The sequence below is a fragment of the Nilaparvata lugens genome, chromosome 3 (assembly GCF_014356525.2).
Source record: "Nilaparvata lugens isolate BPH chromosome 3, ASM1435652v1, whole genome shotgun sequence".
Taxonomy (NCBI): Eukaryota; Metazoa; Arthropoda; class Insecta; order Hemiptera; family Delphacidae; genus Nilaparvata; species Nilaparvata lugens.
Window position 1 is genome coordinate 95,359,558 of NC_052506.1, and position 24,355 is coordinate 95,383,912.

General features: G+C 33.1%; 2 protein-coding genes across 4 annotated transcripts in view; one reads left to right on the plus strand and one right to left on the minus strand.

Moving 5' to 3' along the window:
• LOC111045856 overlaps positions 1-8,166 on the plus strand; it is a 26,652-nt gene extending 18,486 nt beyond the window's left edge. Inside the window, exons 8-14 of one of the 3 annotated variants that reach the window (XR_005570972.1) lie at positions 294-470; positions 2,979-3,102; positions 3,900-4,046; positions 5,760-5,927; positions 6,505-6,648; positions 7,247-7,488; positions 7,587-7,726. Coding sequence is in view for 2 of the 3 variants with exons in the window: in XM_039425156.1 (XP_039281090.1) it covers positions 294-470; positions 2,979-3,102; positions 3,900-4,046; positions 5,760-5,927; positions 6,505-6,648; positions 7,247-7,340 (854 nt within the window). In the remaining variant the exon portion in view is untranslated. Of the gene's footprint in view, positions 1-293; positions 471-2,978; positions 3,103-3,899; positions 4,047-5,759; positions 5,928-6,504; positions 6,649-7,246 lie in introns of all 3 variants that reach the window. The other 2 variants (XM_039425156.1, XM_039425157.1) reach the window with 2 other exon arrangements.
• Positions 7,885-24,073, minus strand: LOC111045857 (hydroxypyruvate reductase). Its single transcript, XM_039425158.1, has 11 exons — positions 23,535-24,073; positions 21,340-21,491; positions 20,589-20,654; positions 19,281-19,434; positions 18,414-18,546; positions 16,506-16,612; positions 13,797-13,990; positions 12,115-12,275; positions 10,771-10,983; positions 9,154-9,288; positions 7,885-8,364 (listed from the first exon to the last, which is right to left on the minus strand). Exons 1-11 carry the CDS (start codon positions 23,667-23,669, stop codon positions 8,231-8,233), a joined length of 1,584 nt encoding a protein of 527 aa, XP_039281092.1. The 5' UTR covers positions 23,670-24,073; the 3' UTR covers positions 7,885-8,230.
• Positions 24,074-24,355: the final 282 nt, after the last annotated feature.

The following is a 24,355-nucleotide window of genomic DNA, read 5'->3' on the forward strand; positions in this document are numbered from 1 at the left end:
GCATGAAATAATTTGATTATGTGTGAAATTTTTGGGTTTTGGATTTGTTTTTGGTTTGCTGTATATCTTTCAATAGTTCGATAGAATTTTAGAGAGGTATAATGATTTGGCCTGAATTTCTTGTTATTAGAGAAAAATTTTGTTTCCATTTAACTTTTTTATTATTTTGAAGTTTTTTTTCAAGATGGTCAGATTCATGTGTGAACTCTTTGGTTTTATTTGTAGCTAGTTCCTTGTTTGGAGACTTTTCAATAAATATTTGATTCATTGAATTTTTATTGATATTGTTCCAGATTACATACGGAAGGGTGTTGAAACTGCGAAAGAGCGTTTTCCAAATAAGAAATACGTGATTGTGATCGAAGAGGGTGTTATAGTGTCTCCCGACTTTCTGCACTATATGGCACAAATGGTGTCAGTTTTGGAAAAAGATACAACAGTTCTGGCTATTTCCGCATGGAATCCGAATGGTAAGCTGCAATAGTTCATTCATTAATTTATTTATTCAGTCATGTACAATTATTACACGTATATGAGAAGGCACAACAGGCCTATGCCCAAAACTGTCTCTACTCAAATTTTTTATACTATAGTCAAAATGTAGGTTAAGCTACTATTACTTATTAAAATAAGAATTAACACTTCAAAAACAAATAAATCTTCAACCAAAAATAGATATAATGAATTACTAAATCTCACAGAATTGAAAACAATTATTCAAAAGATCTAAATTTCGAATAAAAACTGAGAAATTTTGAACCGAAAGGCTCTATTTGAAGCGAACTATTCGATCACTAATATTGATCTATTTCTGTAAAACATTCAATATAAACTTATAATATCCTATGACTATGATGATAATTAATTTCATTGTATTCAAATTAATGTCTAAAAGTTTGAGCTGTGTCTGTTTTTCCTTCCCTAATCATTCCTATGATTTCTGATCGTCAAACTAGAGAATTAATAAATTATTATCATTCATGGAGATAAATTGAGTTAACTTTATTAGATGATTGGACACAATTTTAATTTTGATGCAATGCAATAGGAAATTCAGTTCAGTAATGGCTTTGCTGAGAATGATACCTCATGAGCCTTGGGATTTTGCATGGGATGAGAGAACCTACTGTAGTGTTATCCTTACAGTACTCATAGGTGTATTTCGAACCACTGGGAATGATTTTTCAGATAATAGCTGTCTGTTCGCAGAACCTCAAGCAGACACCCTGCCAGCGAGGGAATTGATCTCTATCTCAATATGTGCTATGAGAATTCCACAACGACCACAAACTTGGATTTTAATGATGACCGTTTGTTTTCCAGCGCTTCTAACTTTCATGCAACAAAGTAACTTTCTGTTGGTTAGGAACCAGTGGCGGCTCGTGCAAATACTAATGGGGGGTTCACATTTAACATGAGCAACAAGATCTAGATCTTTAATAATTTGTTAAACCCCATGTTTCAAGTGAATTTTGTTCGTTTCACGTAGTAGAATGTAATTTTTTATTCCTAGAAGAGTACTAGGCCTATCATATTATTACGTAGGTAACAAAATATTCTAATGGGTTGTATTATATTAAGTACCTATATAATAATTTGGATTTTCGTTTAATAATAATAAGTATTTAGATATACTCAGGATTCTCAACCTAGAAGATGTACTCCCATACTCCCATTGAATAATTCATGTACAAATCATAAATTATACAGAAAACAGCAATAATTTTTCCTCGATGTAAGATAATTTCCAATCAAAGAAATAAGGATTAACATGCTTTTAGAGACTTTGTTAACACTCACCCTCCTTCTAGTTGGCATTTACAGAGCATTTTTTGAAAATAAAATCCATCCTCCTCTCCTTCCTTGCTGCGAAAACATCGATCACCATGCTTTTTAATTTTTTGAGTCAAATGAGCTAAATCACACACACCGTTCTTAATCCATGCTGGATCGCCTTTTTCGCGAGCAAACAACAAGCACAGAAAACAATAAAGTTTGTTAGTTTCTTCACAACCACACAGCCAAGATGTCTTTTCATATTGTTGGTCTTTGAAATCTCTCTTGTATGTCCTGGATTTCGATGTAGAAGTCTGATGTATATCAATTGTCGGTGTAGGCCTACCACTTTCCTTAATCGATATATTTTTTCCTCGATTGATAAATTAGAGAACACTATCTCTTTTAAATAGCTAACTGAAACCTTTCTTGAACCCTCCATTCTCACTTTTCAAAACACAAGAAAGAAGAAACAAGAATTAACCTCAAAATCGACAACACATGTAGCGCGAACGCGAAACTGCAAACAGTAAACAAACTAACAAAGTAGTAGCCAGCTAGAACAGTTCATAAGTGGAAACGGCTCTAGAAGGCAATGGCGCCAATGCAAAGTCACACTATCACAGCTATGAGCTGCTTGGAAGGCAGCTCACCGTAAAGCTAATGTAAATAGTCTCCCACCCCCCACGGGGAGGGAATTGAACTCGCCCAGCTACCATTTGAACCCATACTAACGCTTGGAGCAGTGATCCTGCTTGCTGTAGCGCGTAATTCAAAAGGTTATTTCAATGCGTGTACCTTGCTTGGTGCGCTCCTTATTGTTTTAATATTACAAGAAATTTGAGTATTACTATTACTTCAATCAATTTTCTATTGATTTGAACTTTAATTTATTGTAGCAATTTCATAGGGGGTTCACGTGCTCTTGTGCTCTCATGGACACGCCGCCACTGTTAGGAACCCACCTAATTGTGTGAAACTTTCATCAAATACAATCGAGAAAGATTTTAGTCTCTACTATTATTTATTATCTTATCCATAATACTACTATTATCTGCCTACATGAATTAGTACGAATCTTACAATGCAATGCTGAGAATCATAAAAACATCAACCTCACTGAGAACAGATAGGTTATTCACTTTTTGTGATTTATCAGTTTGATATTATGTGCTTTTATACGTTATTAATTTATTTTGCAGGTTATGTAAATGTGTCGAGTAATCCGTACTTGGCATACAGGAGTGAGGACCGCCCTCAATATGCTTACATGGTGCCTTTCAATGTCTTCTACGCCAATAAACTCACTCAAAACTGTTCAAAACAGTAAGTAGCTTTCAATGTTCAAATTAACTAAAGCTAATTTTAAAGCAATTGAAAAAATCAAATATTAAAATAATTTAAACACAGTTTTTAATTAGTTAATGGAGAAATATTTCAATAAATCTACAGTATCTCTATCTTGATCTCCCAATGAAGATTAATCAATTATTTGTGTAAAAAAGAAACTGAAGTCCAAAAAATCATTATTATCTTCACTCATATTGTAACCTTTTTGGTCAACTGTTGCCCAAATATTGTGTGTAGGTGTTCCTGAATACAAAGTTGATATAAATCAGCATTCGTCTTGATTTATAGGAAAGATTGGCTCCAGAGCTGAAAAGTGAAAACTTTATTTCAAACTAGCAGGGAACCCGTGCTCCGTAAGATTCTAATTAAAAACTTGACAAACTGAAAACTTGACGTAATGAAATCTTGAAGAATTGAACTATCCTCGGTTAATTAAGAGTCTATATGCAAAATTTCAAGTTAATCAGTCCAGTAGTTCAGACGTGATGATGCGTCATACATAATTTTCCTATCCCGTACGTGTATAATTCAGTTCTTTCCTTTTTATAATTTAGATTACAATAGAATATTCAATCAATAACCAAATAGGTTTTAATTATAATTCTAGGCATTTCTCAAGTAAGTTATTGAGACTTACAGAAACCGCTTTGTATTTGCATTCGATAGTCTTAATATTCTTCTAATTGCTGATAAAGTATATCAACTAGTACTACTAAGGATAATACTATATCTACGTTTCAATAAATTAAAACAATTTTTTATTTTAATTGCAGATCTCATCGCGAAACGCCCAGCAACTCCTCAGTAGCTGTTGATATAATTTATCCCGAAGTATCACGGGTGCTAAAAAGACCGTTGGATATACTTCTTAGTGGCAAACCATACGCCTACCATTTGGACATTCCACGCTCCACTAACATGTAAATAATATCATTATTTATAACATTTTTCTGAACTATTTATACAAGGAACTATTCAACTTATCATTATCTGTAACATGTGATGTACTATTCGTAATTTTAACTGTTTAACAGCATTAAGGGCCGGTTTCCGAGCTCGGAATTTAGCTAAGTTCAAGTCTTTAAACAGCTGGAGTCAGAAAATTGGCTTTCCGAAATGGGGCGTAGTCGCAGTCCACGTTTAAATTGTATTTCGAAAAACTAAAATTTCAATTATTTCAATTTTTTAGGAAAAAATTGTTTTATTTCGTCAAGGAAAAACGTTTTCGCCACACTGCACAGAAAGCAGCTGTTTTCCAGTCCCTACGTAGATCTGAAAGACCTTGTTTGCAGACGACGTCAGAAACGGGTTTCTTTTCCGGGCTAGGCCAGAAAGTTGTCTCTTTCCAGCCGCTCATGGAAGTAGTTAATAAGTCATCCGCTAGATCGGGCGAGTGGCCACTTTCATCATCAGCTGAAGTAGCCATGATTTCAGTTCCAGTTTCGAATCAAACTAATTCACTTCGCAACCAGTTTTATTCAATTATTTATTGTTGATTAGTGCATTCCGAATTTTCAAAAATGCTTGAAGATGACTGTGGTATTCCAAGTGAAATTTTAAAAGAATCTGAAATCCTGACTGCAAATCTTCTACCACTAAAATCAAGAGATAGGTACGATAGCGTAACGAGTATTCTTTATTTATTTTGTCAGCAATACCTGTAGTGTGGCGAAAAATATCGTTCGCACCACGGGCAAAAATGTTTTTCCAGCTCTCAATCTTTTCTAGTCCTCGGCCTACGGCCTCGGACTTGAAAACCGATTTCGAGCTGGAAAAATCTCATTTTCTGCTCTAGGTGCGAAATATACTATTTCCATCAAGTCAAATACTATGGGATTGGAAAAACATACTTCCAACCAAGTTTTTTTCTAGTGAAAAAGTAATCATTTCTTTGTGGGGCGACAATTCATCCATACCAGTTGATTCTGAACCATTCATGCATTTTTATTTGAATAATGCTGAAGCTTTTCAATTCTCATAGCCAATTTTCTGACTCCAGCTGTTTAAAGTCTAGAACTTAGCTAAATCCCGAAATTGGAAACCGGCCCTAAATTGAGTATTAATTCTTCAAAAACAGCTTCTAATTTCTCAAACGTCTTGTTTGAAAGCTAGTGTTGATTTACTTTGTTTAGATTCCTAGTGATTCATAACATCTTTAGACTACGACTTATGAATTATCACTTTATTGATTTTTTAAAATAAAAATATATGTGGTGCAAGAAACACTAAGAACTTACACTTGTAGCACATATTTTGCAATCTTATCCAAATTCGGAAGAGAAATAGCTTAATCTAAAACTATTTTCCTTTCTCAAGAATGATGTGCTTTTTGTAAGAATAACGAATAAAGACAACCAGAAAGTGTTGTATCTGTTCTTTTAGGTATGCTATTCTGGCCCAGCTATTCGATCTGATGCAACCCGTATTACAATCTACTTAATGCAGTTTACTCTATGTAATTTTACATGAAATTACAAAATGATATAATTAGTCTTAGTACAACTGTCGATTAATACAGTATGCAGTATCGATTACATTATTCAATAGAAATTTGTCTTCTTTTCTAAAACGGATTCTTATCTGATCTCATCAGTGTTCTATGTTTTTTTTCAAATTGGGTTTTTTTGTTGCAGAGACCCAGCAGTGTGGATAGAGAAGCCTGAAGGCATGATTATGGACCGCTATGTAGAGCATTTGGAGTCGTTACTTAATCAAAGCAGAGAGTTTGTGATTGCCAATGAAGATATTGCAAGTTGTCCATCCAACTTTCCCATTTCAAATATCCTATTCAACGATATGAGGTAAGTGTATTTTGATTCCAAATAGTATTTTCAAATCTTCATTGCCCATGTGAAATTACAAAAACAAATAGAATGAAATATTCGTTATAGGCGGATTTAAGACTATTAGTAGTATAAACTTACTATTATACCAGTGGTATTTCCTACCACTCAACTATGCAAATCGACTCAAGGAAACAAATCTCCTTTATAGCTTTGAGAAATACATGAGAAAATCGATTCAAGGAAACAAATCTCCTTTATAGCTTAGAGAAATACATGAGAAAATCGATTCAAGGAAACAAATCTCCTTTATAGCTTTGAGAAATGCATGAGAAAATCGATTCAAGGAAACAAATATCCTTTATAGCTTTGAGAAATACATGAGAAAATCGATTCAAGGAAACAAATTTCCTTGATATCTTTGAAAAATACCTGAGAAATATACTTTCTATACAAAAATACTCTAGTCCATCCTCCTCTTTATTGTTCTTCTTACATCATCTTCCCGTTTTCAACCGATCCTTCTCTTTTTATCTTTTTTTGTTGAGTGTCTACAATGCAACAATTTTGTGATGCTCGTATATAAACTTTTCAGAAACCACTCGATCATTACCATGTATTACAAAGAGTCGAACAGTGATAATCACACCGTTCTAAGAGCTCTAGCTGGCTGTTTCGGGTTGAGATTTCCCAGCGACAATAATCCAACACCTCCGGGCCTTTTTAGAGGCATTCTTAGGTCAGTAAAAACATTTATATTTATATCTTATGTTCATTATCATTGTTTTCATAGGTATTAGTCACGTATAAATACACAATTTCATGTTATTGTACTTTCTTTTTCAAATACATTTTTTTTGTAAAATACAAAGTTAAAAACATAGATAAATACTTTGATAAATCTATTCTCATTTATATACTTGTTTACTTTATATCATCTATTCGTTATTTACTTGTACCATTCATTTTTATTATGAAGAAAAGTTCAACATTACCATATCACATTATTCAATTTCTCACAAAATACTGAAGTTGAAGAAAATGCATAGCAAATGTGCATTTTTTCTCTATTCGCTCCTCAGATGTCTATCAACTTAGCGATTTATCCCAAACTGTGTTTTCTTTTCCTGTCTATTTTTTACTGAAACTATAGCAACTTAAGAAATCTTGTAACTGTGGCAACTCAAGAAATATCGAAGAAGAGGAGACTCTGTCTTCTATCTCCTGAATGTTACATTTGTTGGTCTTGTGCAATTGATACACTAATAGGTAAAAATGTTATGTCTTTTTCGCTTTCTTGATTAACTTTCTCATAAATATTTTGTTCCTTTTACCAGGTTCACATTCAACAATAGACATGTGATGCTGATCGAATCCAAATCTCAATTTTATAAGCCGAAACAAAATATCGTTGAAAATAAATCCATGTGAAGATGAGATTTCTCCTATTGTCTCATGCAAGTACAGTACTACACAATTATAAATAACTTGATATTTTTTAAGTTTCTGATGAGAATTGAAAATAGTGTGATATCTCGTTTTTTATTTTTCAATGAATCCTACAAATTCTTGATTTCTGGTATAAAAATATTATTCAACTGGACATTTTTTAGATTGTGTGAAAGTGGATACCTAATCTTATTTCGGACTATTTTATTCTTTACAAATTTGGGTGAGAAATATTTCAATGTCCACCTTCCTTCTCTCCCAATCATTCCAATGATAATTGTACAATAATGAAAAATAACTAAATAAATCATCGTTTTTTATAAATATTGTGTATTTTTGTTAGCTTCAATAGACTAACAAATTTCGACTTCTATATAATAGCCTCTCATCGACTGCTTTTATTCCGTTCTATTAATTTTGAAAACTAAATATGGAATTTAGAATCTAGTTGAATATAGAATCTATTATTTTTAAAATTAGTCGATTATAGAAGAGGGAATGAAATAATGTAAATAAATAAGGCAAATCTAATTCGAATATTTTTAATGCTATAAATTTCCAATAGCTATTCATACAACCAATTCATATCGATCTTAAAAGAGGACTATTGATAAACTAATACAATAAACCATTTACACAAAAGTTTGAAAATTGTTGTCTATAAGTGACAAAAAAAATTGCCAGTGGATTACCGTAGGCACATCAATACTGTTTTTACAAAAATAATTATGACTTAAAAATGCTACTTATATCTAGTTGGAAAAATACTTTTATTTATACAAATTTGCATGGCCTTGCCATTAAGTTAGAGAAACTAACTTTATTGGACAAGTTTTCTCCAAACTCCAGCCATATTTGGAAGGAGTTTCCTCTTAGAAATGTCTCACTCCGGGAATAGTGCTGACTGCTTCATTATTGTCACCAGAAGTTTGAACGGCAAAATAGACTTGCTTGCCAACTGCTACCGAAATGTGCGAAACCGTCAGGCCTTTGCTGCTCAACTCACCTACAATCAAACAAAACAAAAATGTAAGATTGAAAAATTATACAGAAGTAAAGTATTGTGATAAAATAGTTCAATTGATACATGTGCAGAACAAAGTGCCTTTTTGTAAGTTAATCAAGGAAAAAGAGCAACTTTTACTAAAACTTCATGACTGATAACTGATTTAATTGAATTTGAAATATTTTCATTATCAAAAAAGGTGGTAGAGTTGAAAAAATACTCCACTTCTAAAACTAGTGTCTGTGTTTGAAGAGGGGTATCATAGTTTCAAACAAAACTATCTACTATCAACTAACTATTTTGTTCTATGAGAGCAAAATTAAATTAAGTTATTCAATTTAAAAAAAAATCATAAAATTGATGTAGTGTTACAACTGTCTTATTTGAAAATGAATTTATTAAAGCTCAACTCTCTCAAAAATTCAGTGTTGATTCACTGTGTTTTGACAACCCATCTGTTATATCCTGCAACTATATTTATCATTTTTGTATTCCAAAAAAGCTAGTCCAAGTTTGACAAAACCACAGTCATATCTCAAACGAAAAAAAAATAAAAACATAAACTCTACTAACTTTTAAAATATGAAATAGAAGGAAAACTCCAGGCAAATACTCGATAAATATGAGATTCACCAATTTTACATTTTTTAATTCCAAAAAGGCTAGTCCAATTTAACATACTACATTTATCTGGAACTAAAATGATAAAAACTCGAAAACTTGACCAACTGGAAAAATATAAAATAAAAGGAAACCTTCATGCAAATACTTGATAAATATGAGACTCACCAATAATTTTGGCGAAATCTGAACCGGCGTTGCTGCCTTGGAAGAGAAGCAGACTGGAAGTGATGGCAACACCAGGAGTGAACTGGGCTCCGTCAATGCTCGTTAGGTAGCTGTTTCCATCGCCTTGCACTGTGCCTAAAATCATTCGATTAGAACAATGTGTTATTTAAATAATACATGTACATCACATCCATTATAAAATAAACATTAGTTATTAAAATAGTAATTGTTCACAATATATTCCATATCATTAGATAGCTGAAGTGGAAACAACAAATTTTCCTACATGTTACGGCTTTTCTGTAGTGGGTACGGCATTTCTTATCTGAGTCTTTCATCTTGAGTTACTCTTTTTGCGATATATTTATTATTTGTATGCTCGCCTTATTTTTAAATATGTCATTGAGGCTTGGTTGGTGATCTTTAAAAACTCTTATATAAACAAATAATTAACTTTGAATCAACCAGCATCAATAGCCTACTTAAATACCCTGGAAGCATGCCTCTAATTTCCAGGTCAAAAGTGACTAAGATATTTTCATTCGTTTTATATATGAATTTTCTATTGTTTTCTTTTTTTTCGAATTTTGTGATCATAAATGTGTTGTGTATACTGCCATACGCTAAATAAATAAATTAACTTTGAATAATTAGGTTTTGAACACCTTATTAGAGCTGCCAATTATAGAGTCAAATCATCCTAGTAGCTCCTAGAGAGTTTTAGTTTCAAAAAATTGTCCAAGCTTATAATCTGTGCGTAAATGCGTAAGTTACCGTAATGCCGTTCTTCATGGTAAAAAATTTCCAAGAATTTTATGCTAAAACAAATGAATTTTTTATTGATATGGATAAGAAGTAGTTTCCTTAGAAATATTGGGCCCATATAAAAATGAAAACTGATAGCACAGAAATTAGTAATGTGCAGTAGAAATACAGTAGTAGTAGTGGCTTTTCTTTTTTATGTACGGTAGGACTATATTGAACTTATAATATTGGTCAATATTAATTTTAATGCCAATAAAGTAAATTTATTACCTATTTTATTCATAGAGTTACTAATTGGTAGGCCTACCTTCAATCAACATCGTGCTTGCATACACAAATAGTAGTAATATTAGAAACACAGATGGAAAAGCATCACTTGATGCTTGTTTCAGAGCCCCTTTTCCAATAATTTATTTATTCATCTATGGAAACAACAGGTAACCCCATTTTTTTTCCTCTACTTCTTTATAATACTCTATATCTAGCACGCAAGTCCAATAATTGCACTCAAAACACCTAAAGATTATTACCTGTCATGGATTACTTCATAGATATCTGAATAATCAATGCAGATACACGATGTATCTATTGTTGATACTCCATTCAATAACGGCAGTACCATATTGAATCTATATTCTCAAATCTCAATCTATAGTGCTGTCTAGAGAGGTCTACTATAGAGTACTATAGGTCTAGAGAGACATTCTATTTTCTTCTTTGTATTATTAATATAGGTCCAAAGAGACATTCTATTCTGTTCTCTGTGCTATTACTACCGGTATAGGTCTAAGATACATTCTATTCTGCTCTCTGGTACCATTGCTGTACTGAAGATGTGGTGTGTACACTGACCTTGCACCGAATGGTGAGCCTGGCCGACGTTGATGGCGAGCGTGACAGTGTTGCTGTCGCCCTGATTGGATGCATGACTGACAATGCTGAACAAGCCTGCGTCAGCGGCCAGAGCGGCTGCGTTGATCAGGTTCAGTCCATTCTTGGTGCGACCGGTCAGCATGCCCATCAGTGCTGCTGCGCCCACGAACTTCTTCGATTCTAGGACTGCACCTGTGAATCCAGAGAACAAAATAGAATAATTGCATGTACGGGCATATTCGATAGGAAACTATTGAATAAGACTAAGGTATATTCAACAGTAAACTCTTAAATAAAATTAAAGTATAAACAATCAATTTCTGCACTACTGAGCAGAAAAATAATATAATTGTCTTTTTTTCTTTAGGACTACTTTTAATATAAATGAAAATATAAATCTCAGTACCCTTTTCAATTATTTAAAATGTTATTTTACTTGAAAATGTCATTAATGTTCGAAACATGTTGTGACAAAATAATTTAAAAGGATACTGAGATTTATATTTTCATTTAAATAATATAATTGGTTTGGTTTTCATGGATGCGTCTCCACTTATTCACAAAATAAAAATGTGTGACCACTCCCATAACAACTAATCCGTAACATGGTACTGCTTTACTGTTCAACTGAACAGAATTTCATTGCTGAAAAGTTGCGAATGTTTATTTTTTGTAAAAACTGTCAGGGTGAATTTCACCAAATGGCTTTACAAAGCAACTTTATATAATAAAACACTTAAAGGACCACACACCAAGCAGGTTTCCTCCCCGAAACAGGAATTAAACACCAGAAAACATTGCCTTTTTTGTTTCTTACTCAATATTTTCCGTTTTCAATTCTTCATAGGGATCACGGCCAAAGAATTCCTGTGATTCAAGCTATACCAGTGTATCTGAACTAATATTAATTATTGATGCTTGCTGATTTAATCATCATTTATAGGTCAAATAAATTATATTCAAGAAAAATATCATTGAATGATGAAATTATACATTTTCAAGACTGGGATTAGATCTTCTAGTAGTTCATTATAATTTCTACATTCACTGGCCTATAGCCTACAAAAAATACTGACAATTTGGCAACGGTGCGGAGTTGGAGAAGGATGAAGTTATCTGATAATAAGAGATGGAGATAATTTGTGTAATGGCAGACAAGGACAGCAAACTAATGTTAATCAGATGCTGAATTTAAAACGTGAATTCCACAGGTTACTAAAGCTTGGGATGATTGCATGATGACTTCAAAAAAATAACTCCTTTAACAAAGGAAAACTAGATAATTTATTGGAGAATGATGTCTGTATTATTTTAGTTGCTCACCAGTGGTGTTGACATAGATCTGAACTTTAGTGAAATCTTCGTTGACGAGCATTTTGGCGGCGATTTTTCCCAAATTTTTGGCCAACTCGATCCAGGGCACATTGGCTGCATCCAGCGAAGCGGCCAGAATCGGTGCATTCACAATGCCTGTCAGTTGGAACCTGGAAGTTGTTGAAAAAAATCTGTCATATGATGGGTTTTTAGCTTCTATTATATAATAGAGATTTGAAATTGTGTAAACTGTTTGAAATTTAGCTTTGAACTCGACGAATATACTTAATTAAACTTTGAGCCTTCATAAAAAGTTTAAAAACGTCAAAAAAAGGAAAAAAATTATATGCAACTTATTAGAAATTTCTTCCTGTTTCCAACCATATCCTTAGAATTCGTTTTGACAAATAGTTTTCTAGTTATTGATGTTTTTCAAAAATATAAAAAATCTATGGAGCTTGAAAACTAAAATCGATATAAGACAATTTTACTGGAATTTTTTTTTTTATTTGTTGCAAATTCCATGTAGAATCCCATGATCTTTGGCTGTTACACCTTTCGTGGAACACTCTGTCTAGTGAGATTTACATTATAGTTGGAGGAAATAATAGGACAGAAGAGTAGCTATCTCTCGGTTACCATCACCTTCCACACATTGATTCAAGTTATTCTACTATAACTGATAAAATATTAATAGTTGATTCTTGTAAATAATGATCAATTATATCTCAAATATAACTTTTTTACCAATATAAATTAAATATTTAAGAATAAGAATATTTTTATTGCCGTTAAACAAACTCAATTGTAATAGGCTACGTCAAAATACAGTCAGTTTTTTAAAAAATACTATGTATACATATAATTAAATATTCTTAATAATACAATAAATAATATAACACTACTATAATAATACCTATAATGAAATACAATCTAATTCTTTAGAAATTATTATTTTTGAACTGTATTTGTGTCAGAAGATACTAGGTATTCATTCATATCATAAAAAGGGTGGCTCTTTAACCATCTATTTAAAACATGTTTAAAAGCTTTTTCCGGCAGATTCCGCACCCATAGAGGAAGTTTATTGAACATCAGTCGTCTCTGACAAAGATGACTCTTGTGAGTTTTTGATAATCTAATTTGAGGAATAGCAAGATCTGATCGATTTCTCGTGTTATATGAGTGTCCAATACTGTCATACTTATAGAGATTATTTTTTACTTGCATTAAATTGTTATAGATGTATAATGTTGGCACTGTCATGATTTGAAATTTTACAAAACTGTCTCTACATGATTCTCTTGGCTGAAGATTGTCAATAATTCTTATTACTTTCTTTTGAAGATATATCAATCAACTTCAATTTTTAATTGTATTGTTTCGAATATGGCAACAAAGCTCCTTTCCCTGAATAAATTTATTGAATACTAGCTGGTAGCCCTTCCTCCGCAAGGGTCTAAATAAAAGCGTGACAAATTGGAAACTTGACGTACTGAAATCTTTAAGAATTTAAAATAGGCCTATAACCATCCTCGGTAAATTAAAAATCTATATGCGAAATTACAAGTGAACCAGTTCAGTAGTTCAGACATGATGATGCATCATTTCGTGAATTTCGTATCCCGTATCTATATAAGCCTACTCTTTCCTTTATTATATAGTATATACATTTACTGGTTTCTACTCACTGTGACTGGGGGTCCTTGAGAGCGACAAACTGTTCTGCTACTTCGACAGCAACCCTGGTCTGAGCCTCGTCTGTGCTGGCTCCGAGGTGAGGGGTGCACACCACGCGGGGGTGGCCGATGATCTCAAGGGTCACCGCACTCTTGGGTGGCTCCTCGCTGAACACGTCCAGGCCTGCACCGCCGCATGCACCGTTCTAAACAATGGATATTTTCAAAATCAATTGGGTGCTTAAAAGTCATGGAATAGCACATCTGGTGTTTTTGGTTTTACTGTAACAGACCAATCGTTTTTATGAGTTTTTTTTTACTTTCCTTGCCCTATTACCATAGGTAAGGAAAGTATTGCTTTCCAAAAAAAATTAAGGTACCCTAATTTCATGTTTTCTATACGTTTCATTACTTTCCTTGCCCTATTACCATAGGTAAGGAAAGTATTGCTTTCCGAAAAAAATTAAGGTACCCCAATTTCTAAATTTCTATACGTTTCAAGGTCCCCTGAGTCCAAAAAAGTTGTTTAGGGTATTGGTCTGAATGTGTGTGTGTGTGTGTGTGTGTGGTGTGTGTGTGTGTGTGTGTGTGTATGAGTGTATGTGCGTCTGTGTACACGATATCTCATCTCCCAATTAACGGAATGACTTGAAATTTGGAACGTAAGGTCCTTACAATATAAGGATCAGTGGCGGCTCGTCCTATGTGTTCAATGGTTCATTGAACCCCCAGAGTTGAATCAACTTCCTATACAATGATGAATTTGCAACTCAAATAATTATATTTTTATTTTATTCTCATTAAATTACATCACAACATTTTTCATCTACGTAAACTTAACGTTGATGTTTTGCTGCCGGTGCCTGAGATCCCGGAGTGGCTTGCTTGAAACAGCACCGAATGTGATGACGAGACGGGTGGAGTTGGAAAGCAGTGTTCATTCCCCGATGTGAACCCAAAACAGGGCTGGGTGTGGTAGTGGAACGGAGGAGGGGAATCGGTTTGCTAGCACGGATTTGGTTCACAATCCTGTCTGAACCAATTTTGCAAGAGTTCATCCGAGAGTAGCCGAACCTAGCCGAGGCAAGTGAAGCATTCGGTAAACCTCGGAATGAATCGTGAGTATTCGTGATACGGATGCAGTGCCATCTTGAACTTGCTTATAACCAATAAATTTAAATTTGGTTGCAGTAAACAGTAAAAAAGCGGTAAACAAGAAGTAGCCTAAGCGTGAGAGTTTTGAGGTTATACGGTATGGTTTCGGGTATGGTATACACTGTTTACAGTTGTGATAGATCTCACTGCATTTTTCGTTATATAAATTTGTTTTGCGTGTAGAAGAATATAGTAATTTCTAGTGTGTTTCGTGTATTCCTGAGTATTTCTAGTGTGTCCATTTTCTTTTAGTGAGAGTGTCAATATAATTTATTGTGTTACCGTAACAGCATTTTGATGAAGAAATATGAATAAGGTTCAGTATTTGTTAAATACAAACAATATTGATATAAGGTTAGGTGTAAAATAAAACATAATGGTGACCAACTCCCGAAGTAAAAATCAAACAAGAAAAATATGAACAGGACAAAAAATTTATAATTGTAGAAAATATGCTCAATCTTTGGGGTGTAATTCCTTAAAATTATTATTGATCACCTTTACACTTGATTATGCTCAATACTCTATATCCTCTTGACCTTTCTCTCCAATAGATCATGAGGTTGAACCCCCAAGCTAGAAGATCACGAGCCGCTACTGATAAGGATCCGACACGAACAATTTCGATCAAATGCGATTCAAGATGGCGGCTAAAATGGCGAAAATGTTGTCAAAAACAGGGTTTTTCGCAATTTTCTCGAAAACGGCTCCAACGATTTTGACTAAAGCTATACCTGAAATAGTCATCGATAAGCTCTATCAACTGCCACAAGTCCCATATCTGTAAAAATTTCAGGAGTTCCGCCCCATCTATGCAAAGTTTGATTTTAGATTCTTAATTATCAAGCTTCAGATACAATTTAAACAAAAAATTTCGAGTGGAATAGATTGAGCATGAGAATATCTACAATAATTAATGTTCAGTAACATTTTCACCAAAAATTAAAAATAAACTCGAAAATCGAGAAAATGTGATTATCCAATTGCAAACTATTGGCAACTGTTGATTCTATTAAATGATTCACTATGAAGAGATAGCAGACCTCGTGTGTCTCCAGCGTTATTACCCTGTCACCAGCTGGCTCTAATCTTTGAATAGTAGACTTGTGATGCGCGGGAACACTACCGTAGCGTCAGGTGATCAATTTTCATAACGGCAAGGAAAGTTGTGTGAGTGCGCCACACCAGATTTTTTGCTTGAATAAATGCGATTATTTAGAATATTCTAGCGCTTCGTTACCTACGTTCAAATCACAATCTATGTTAATTCACAGAATTTTATCACACGACACTGTTCCTGAAATTATTTAGCTATTAATATGCAGAATAGTTTAAAATATCAGTATTAAGTTGAGTAATGTCATAGAGAAAAGATAGCGTAAGTATCAGTTGTGTCTGCTAATGTTGAGTAAGTGGAACCAGAGACAACTGATACTACTTACGCTATCTTCTCTCTATGGTGGAACTGAATAGAGTTATGCCAATGACAATGAGACTCAACGTGTTTCTTTCCGTTCTATAGACGTTTTCATTCAGTAAGGATGAATTATTACAAAAAGTACTTACATTGAGTGCCTTGAGAAGAGCAGCCTCCTCAATGATGCCTCCCCTGGCCACATTGATTACTTTCATGCCTTTCTTGCATTTCGCAAAAACTGCATCGTTGATGAGATCTGTAAAAAACATCATTTAGATTAAGACATTAGAAGAACGTTTCCTGGAATATTGGTTCGATAATCACGGATATTCAACAATTTTGTATATAGTATAATAGAAAATGGAATGAGTTACATCAGCGCTATATCTGTAGTTGTCTATTGTTGACTGTTGTAATGCCTGAAAAGAGTGTATTATAGCAATAGTTATTTGTGCAACTAGTGCGCAAAGTGACAGTTTGCGCCCGAGCCGTAGGCGAGGGCGGAATGGTTTCTTGAGTGCAGCAGAGGAACTTTGCGCACGTATTTCACATTAAGTTTTTCCTACAGTTACCATTGAATATGAAAAGTGGGTAATTATGGGTAAAATTGCCTGAAATCCATCAAATAACTTAGTAGTGTTTGAATGGCGAGGCGGCTGTGTGGTGTGTGCTGTGGTGGCACTGTGCTGTTGCTGTCCTCGATATAATATATAATAGTAATAATTAGCGCGTTGTGCTTCGTTGCTCACTATAGCAGCCACAGCAGTCACTGTTACCAACTTCATTTTGATTTTGCTGCACTGTTGCTCCATATAACCTACTAAGTATTTTGCGTTGCCATGTTGCAAATCTGGAGTGCAGAAAAATTTTTCCCGCACTAGAGCGGAAAAGTGATTCTTTGCGTTCTGTAATCAGTGCAGCAATGGCCACTTTTCAACGTAACTGTAGGAAAAAATTATTGGATATGAATTAGATTCAAACTTTAAAGAAATTTATGTTAATAATATGATGAGGTACACATGGATTATGTTATCATTGGAGTAGAGTGATCAAACTTGTTAACAGTATTTTCAGGAACATTTAATTGAATTATTCCATCAAATGAATATCTAACTCACGTATAATTCGTGTAAATTATCAAATTAAGAAGAAGAAAAACGATTTCTTTTAGGATAAATGTAAGCTATTAAAAACGTAATTAAAAAGAATGATCTTTGGATGAACTTTTGAAAAAATGGCAATCAAATTTGATAGTGAAGCTATTATTTCAAGAGAAATAAAATTAGCAAAACGTGATAGATATAGGGACTGGGGAAAGGTCATACAAGACCTAATAAATTTGAAAAAACGATTTATGATTGTGATTAAGTTGCAATCATACTGGCGTTTTCAATTATCTCATCCCTAACTCATCTCAAAAGTACAATAATCATAAAAATATCGAATAAGTTGTCAAAAATGTGATCAATCTTCTTTTTCCTAAAGTAAGAGGAGACTTGTCAAACGTAGAAAGAGGTGATATTTCATGTGACAAAAAACAACTTATTTATATTTCAAAAAGGATGATAATAAACTTTATTGAGAGGAATGAAATTAGAAAAACACAAATATTTAAAAGCATTCATTACATTGTAATGTAATGAATTATATAGTTATCATGAGTTACATAGCAATATCATCAGAATATTATTGATAAACAGTTGAAAATTGGTTGAGTTTTTCAAAAAGAGCTTTCTGTAAATAACTCGTGGAAGTTGATAGAATTTGGCTACCGCAGGAAAAAAGATTTGACTTATCACTACCTCAACATATTCATGCTTTAAACAGGGAATGAGACAAATAATACTTTATAATTAGAAAATCTCATATCTAATCTGGATTTTCAAATTCAACTTAGCTAAAGAAAGGTGTCATCACTTAGGCGAAATTGATACTTTTATTTTAATTTTAAAAAATTTTCAAAGAATGATCATGGGTGACCCCTGAAAATGTTATTATTCAATAAAAATAAACTGAAAAAATAACTTTGTCATAAAAATCAATAAAAAGTTTCTCACTTCTTGTCTGCGGAATGAGTGGCGTATGCACAGTTACGTAATCAGCTTGGGGCCAAATCTCATCTAGAGTTAGCAATTCTACGTTGAACTCTTTGGCTTTCTCTGCACTCAGGATGGGGTCAAAGCCGATTGTCTGAAAATTCACAAAAAATTGAATAAAAAACTTGTAATCATCAATGAAGAACGTGCAATATGTTATAAAAACCATGCTTCGAGACATGAAAAGTATGTTATCAGTGCATGTAATTGATTCATAATCATTACAATTTTATGAACTGGTTGTGTAACATTCTCAATTGAATATTAGTGTTATCTTTTGCTTGGAATTGTTCGCAGATTTTAAGTAGTAATTTCATAGATAGAAGATGAGTAGCTGATAGAGCGAAGGAATTTGAATAGAGTGTACAGTGTTTTTTATTTTAAATATGTTAAAACTTCCAAGAAGAACTTTGCAATATAACTTCACAAAGTTTGTGTTAAACCTGCCAGGAAGCTTCATGCTATGAAAGATAGGAGTAGAGCTATGTGTAGGCCTATTATAAAACTATTATAACAATATTCCACTGCAGTAGTACACACACTATATTCTCCAATATTATATTGTATAAATACACAGTTGTGTAGGTGATCTATAGTTTGCAAAAGGAATCATCAAGAAAAGCTAGAATTTTAATGGTAGTTTTCCAAATCACTAAATAAGATAATTACTAAATTATGATTTTTATTAAAAAATAACTAGAAATCACAAAATTATTATCAATGCTGGATATTGATGTGAATATTATTTTCATAAATATTATTTATATTTGAATAACTTTGTTAAAAGTTATTGAATACTCATTTATTTTTATTTTGAAATATCATTACCCTCATTCCAAAAGCTTGCATCCTGGTAGCGACCTCTCGTCCAATTCTTCCCAGACCAATGACTGCCAGGGTTTTTCCAGAAATTTCACTTCCGGTGTAGAGTTTCCGGTCCCAGCGACCCTCTTTCAAAGACTGGCATCCAGCAGCCACGTTTCTGTCGAGGGAAATGTTGAAAATTTAATCAGGAAATCATAAAATTAGCTGGAGGAAAAGTGAACATTTGAAACTTTACTGGATGAGAAGTATTTTTATTCAAAATTATAATGTATTGCCGAGATCAATAAAAATGGTTTTCAATGCAGAGCAAGTCAAATAAAATTATTGTAGCAGTAATAATCAAAGCAATTTCCAATTTGATTAGTTGAGGAATTTTTAGTAATTGTCACAAGTCATAAAACCTCCTTTCCAATCATAAAAAGTACATATAAATCACGTGACTATGAATCAGCTGTTCAATAATGATGTCTCATGACCCTTGAATATAAATATCACGTGAGAAATATCAGCTGTTCTATAAGTCCTATGACCTTCAGCCGAAATTATTTTAACGACCCTATTGTCATCAAATTTAGATGAATTTTTGGCACTGGCTGTTATCACAGTAAAAAATGCAATTTTATTGGATGCGATTTATTTATTTTCAAAGCTATATGAGTTCATGAATGATTGTTCAGAGATTCACAGATGTTTTCCAATAAATTTTTCATCTAATTAGAACACTGGTCTTTTCATAATTGATTGGTCAGTAGATAACCAAATTTTCCATTCAATGTAAGAACAATCAGTTAGAATAATCCCAAGTTATTTTATTGTTTAATGATTTATAATAGCTTAATTATATAGCATTAACATGGGAAAATTATGCTCTTCTATGACTCTAACACTGCATCAAAAAATATCTTAAATTTTCTTTAGATCATTTTCATAGATTAATCACTCATTATTGTACAGCTATAGGCAATTCTGATCAAAAGTTTATTATTTGTTAGAATGATAAGATACATTTTATAGGAATAAAACTTCCACATACTTTGCAACACGTCCCAGAGCTTAATTATGTAGAGTCAAATGATAAATAGAAGTTTAATAATTTCTTCCATTACCAAAAATTTTAACTCTTTCTACAACGATATGAAACGTTATAAAAAGTTGAATTTGGGAAAGTTTGATAAAATTTTGATATCATTCAAATTTGAACAATATATAGAGTTAATTTGAAAAAGTTGACATTTTAAACTGTTGAACATCCTACATCATATGTAATGAATATATTATTTGACAGCAAGAATTAATACTTAATCAACTTACCTTGCCAGGCACATAATCAAAGAGCATGTCAACTCGCAGGCACTGATTGAGTTACCTCCTGGTGTGCTGGAATAAAAATACATAATATTTAGAAAAATATAAATAAACTGTTGAGAGTAAGTGTATATACATTGAAAAATGTGTGATAAAATTTTACCGCTGAGGATTGTGAATTCTAAACCTGTCAAATTATTATTTCCTTCAAATAGTTTCATCTAGAGAGATTCTAACTCACTTAACACAATTTTTTTTGTTACACTGGCAAGAAATATCAATGTAGTCGAATTATTTATATTTGCTAAATAAATACCGTAGTCTTCCAACTGATTATTCAATCTAACTATACTCTCAACTAAGTATTTTTGTATATTTTATTCATCTATTTAATTTGAATTCATATAGTGTTGTTTGATCAACTTCGTTTTGTTTAAGTGAATGATATATCTTCTTCAATAAATCTAAAAAATAGGTTATAGTCATATTAATGACTGCTGGCTAGTTGATCTATTTCTTCAGAGGATTTTTTGTGAATTTTTCTCAATATTAATATGTTTATGTACCGTATATTATTTGTCATTTCTATTTAAAATACAATTTTTCCAATTTCAATTCTTACTTTATTGTAGTTATATTTTTATCATAGTAAGCTATTTGGTGTTTATATTATTATATCAAAATTTTAGTACACTGAACATATTTTTTATATTATTATATCAAAATTTTAGTACACTGAACATATTTTTCAACTTACTTGAGCACAATAACACCTTTCTTGGTTGCGGCATCAATGTCAATGTTGTCGACTCCAGTTCCGGCTCTTCCGACCACTTTAAGCGATGTTGCCGCTTCTAGCACGTCAGCTGTTACTTTGGTGTCAGAACGGACAATTAGACCATCGTAGTTCTGAAAAAATCAACAAAATTCATCAATTAGTTTCAGAATTTTCTGTTGTAAATAAGCAACAATTACATTGATAATTAGGTACTTGAAAACTTGATATTCACCTTCAGATAAACGTTTTTCGGAAACCACCACCATTTTCGTTCTGCTAAAACCCAAATTTCACAAATAATAGTCTCCAATGTTTCAGAACATTCATAGGGATCATAAGTTTTCACGTTTCCTGACTCTGTTAAGCATAAGAAACATCAATTTGGAAAGCAAGGCTCAAGAGTAGTGCTCTATTTCCAAATACAATTTTTGGGATTTAGCATTCTATATTGAGGCCTACATGATTGAAGATGTGTTCTGCAGCTTAACAAGTTACAAGTTTTCTCTTAGTGAGAAAGAAATCAGCTATCAAACAAAGTTTGATATATTCTTACAGAATTCGGAAACGCATTATAAAAATCATACATTAGCCTACATTGATAAAGTTCACCGACCTGTACCCTGTACCCACACTTCGTATAAGTTAATAGATTACATTCTTGTAAGAGCAATCTTTGAATCTTTCTTTTACAACCATAGAAATACATCTCATTATTATTGCATTATTTTCATCAGATAAAAATTGCATACAAGCACTTTACTGAATAATGATATCATTAAGTTGAATTTATAGCTTTTTAAAATCTTTTTTAGAGTAGCTGGTTATTACAATGCAAGTTCAGAAGCTCTTATATCTCACTTGCAATAGGATTCACTTATAACCTACATAATTATTACGTCATACTAGCATCCGCAAGCTAGTAGCCTATATACTGGTACGGTACGTAAAAAGTTTCAATTCATGGTATTTGAAATACATTATAATGTAGCCTATATTTTTATTGCGTTCAAATTGATTACTACTATTTTAAGGGTACTATTGATAAAAATGAAGATCTTTCAACCTTCAAAATGTTTTCGACAGAACTTCAGACCATCTCACGTATTTTACATATAGATGAAATTTCATAGTCTTTCCGTCTGATGAAGGGAATTTTTTCATCAATGCGAAGAATATATGAGATGGCCTGAAATTCTGAGTTGAAATATCGCCAATGATTGCAGAGAGGGTCTGTGGTATTGAAAACTACTAATAATTAGTCATTCACATTTTGAGAGTTCATTTACTATACACCCTCTAATAATGTAATCATTGAAAAACGCTGAAATCTCGCCATCAGCAAGTGCTGGTCTACTTATACACTTTTTCTATCAAGTAGCCTAAGTATTGAGAGCCGACGCTGAAATTTTGTCAAAAACATTTCAAAAGTTTGTATACTTATTATTTTATTCTCTCTTTAATCATTGAACACACCCTTTAATTGACCGAAAACTTACACACAACACCCTTCAGTAAAACATCCCCTGTTTAATCATTGGAAACCCATGAAAATTCATCAAAGAAATTTTAGAGTTGGTATAGGTACACATATATCTCTCTGTAATAATCAAAACCCCTTGAAATGTCGTCAAAAAGTAGTAACCGTACACAAAAAACGTAGAGGAAAACGTGAGAATAGGTAAAAATAGTCATCAAACCTGTACACACCCTCTTGTAGTCTATACTGGCCTACTCATTGGAACCCCTCAAATGTTACCATAATAAATTTCAGAATTTGTAAAACTATACACCCTCTGTGAGGGTTGATAGAATTGGCTAACTCGGAATTAGCTGACTCCATGTTAAACTGCCATATGAATCAAAACTACTCTGATCGGTGTAGTATTGATTCATATGGCAGTTTAACATGGAATCAGCGAGTTCCGAGTTAGCCAAATCTTTCAACCCCTCTGTAATGATCGAAAACCCCTGAGATGTCGCCAAAAACTAGTTGAACATAAATGAAACGTACCGTTTAGGAAAACATAAGAAATAGTCTTTGGATATATAAACATCGCTTCCTATAGCCTACTTATTGCAACCCCTGAATTTCAACCAAGATAATTATGAGAGTCAAAATACCTGTACACCCTCTGAAAACAATGCAAATCCCTGTAATATATTTAAAAACTGACCTTAATTTCCTTGATGAGCTGATCCTTGGGCAGTTTGTACTTGCAGTCGACAGTGACGCCATGAGATTGCAGCAGAGTCACACAGCTGCTGTCCACTGCATCGCTGATCAGAACACGGTTCAAGTTCAGTGCCATTTCCAATTCGAAAAACGAAATTACTTATTGAAATTTCAAATGAAATCAAGTTATTTCGGAGCTTCTACACCACCGGAGTTCGGGTACGTTATGACAGTCGGATTGAGGCGAGCGTTGTTTTTATCAACAAGTTTAAAGATGACCTGTTACGTGGTGGGGGTGTGCCCTGAGGGATGGAGGGGGGGGTGCCCCTCTGGTTTCCCGCCCAAAGAAAGGGTGCTGTTATCAGTTTCAGCTCTCTTATCAGCCGTTCTACGGATGACATCGTTTTTCATCCATCGAAACTCCGCTAGACGGAAAGTTACATGAAGCTGTTATTTAGAGGAAACTCGTTAGAATTTTGATACAAACTACGTATTTCAAATATCATACACTTGAGAACACCCTGGCAGGACCTCCTATATACTCCTATATAGGAAGTCCTGACCCTGGGCTGGAGAACTCGTACAAGATACCGATGATATTAAGTCAGCTTAATCTCTATTAAAAGTAGTAGTCAAGACAAATAGATGGATTTCATTGAGATATTATTCTATTACATGCAATTTGTCCAGCTGGATTGAGATTTGTATTAATAAATTTTCCTTATGCACTTTCAATGTTAGACACCGTTATGAGTATCTCAAAAAAGACGGAGGATTGAGTATATTTTGTTGACCAACGAATTCTATCTGTTCAATTGTTCA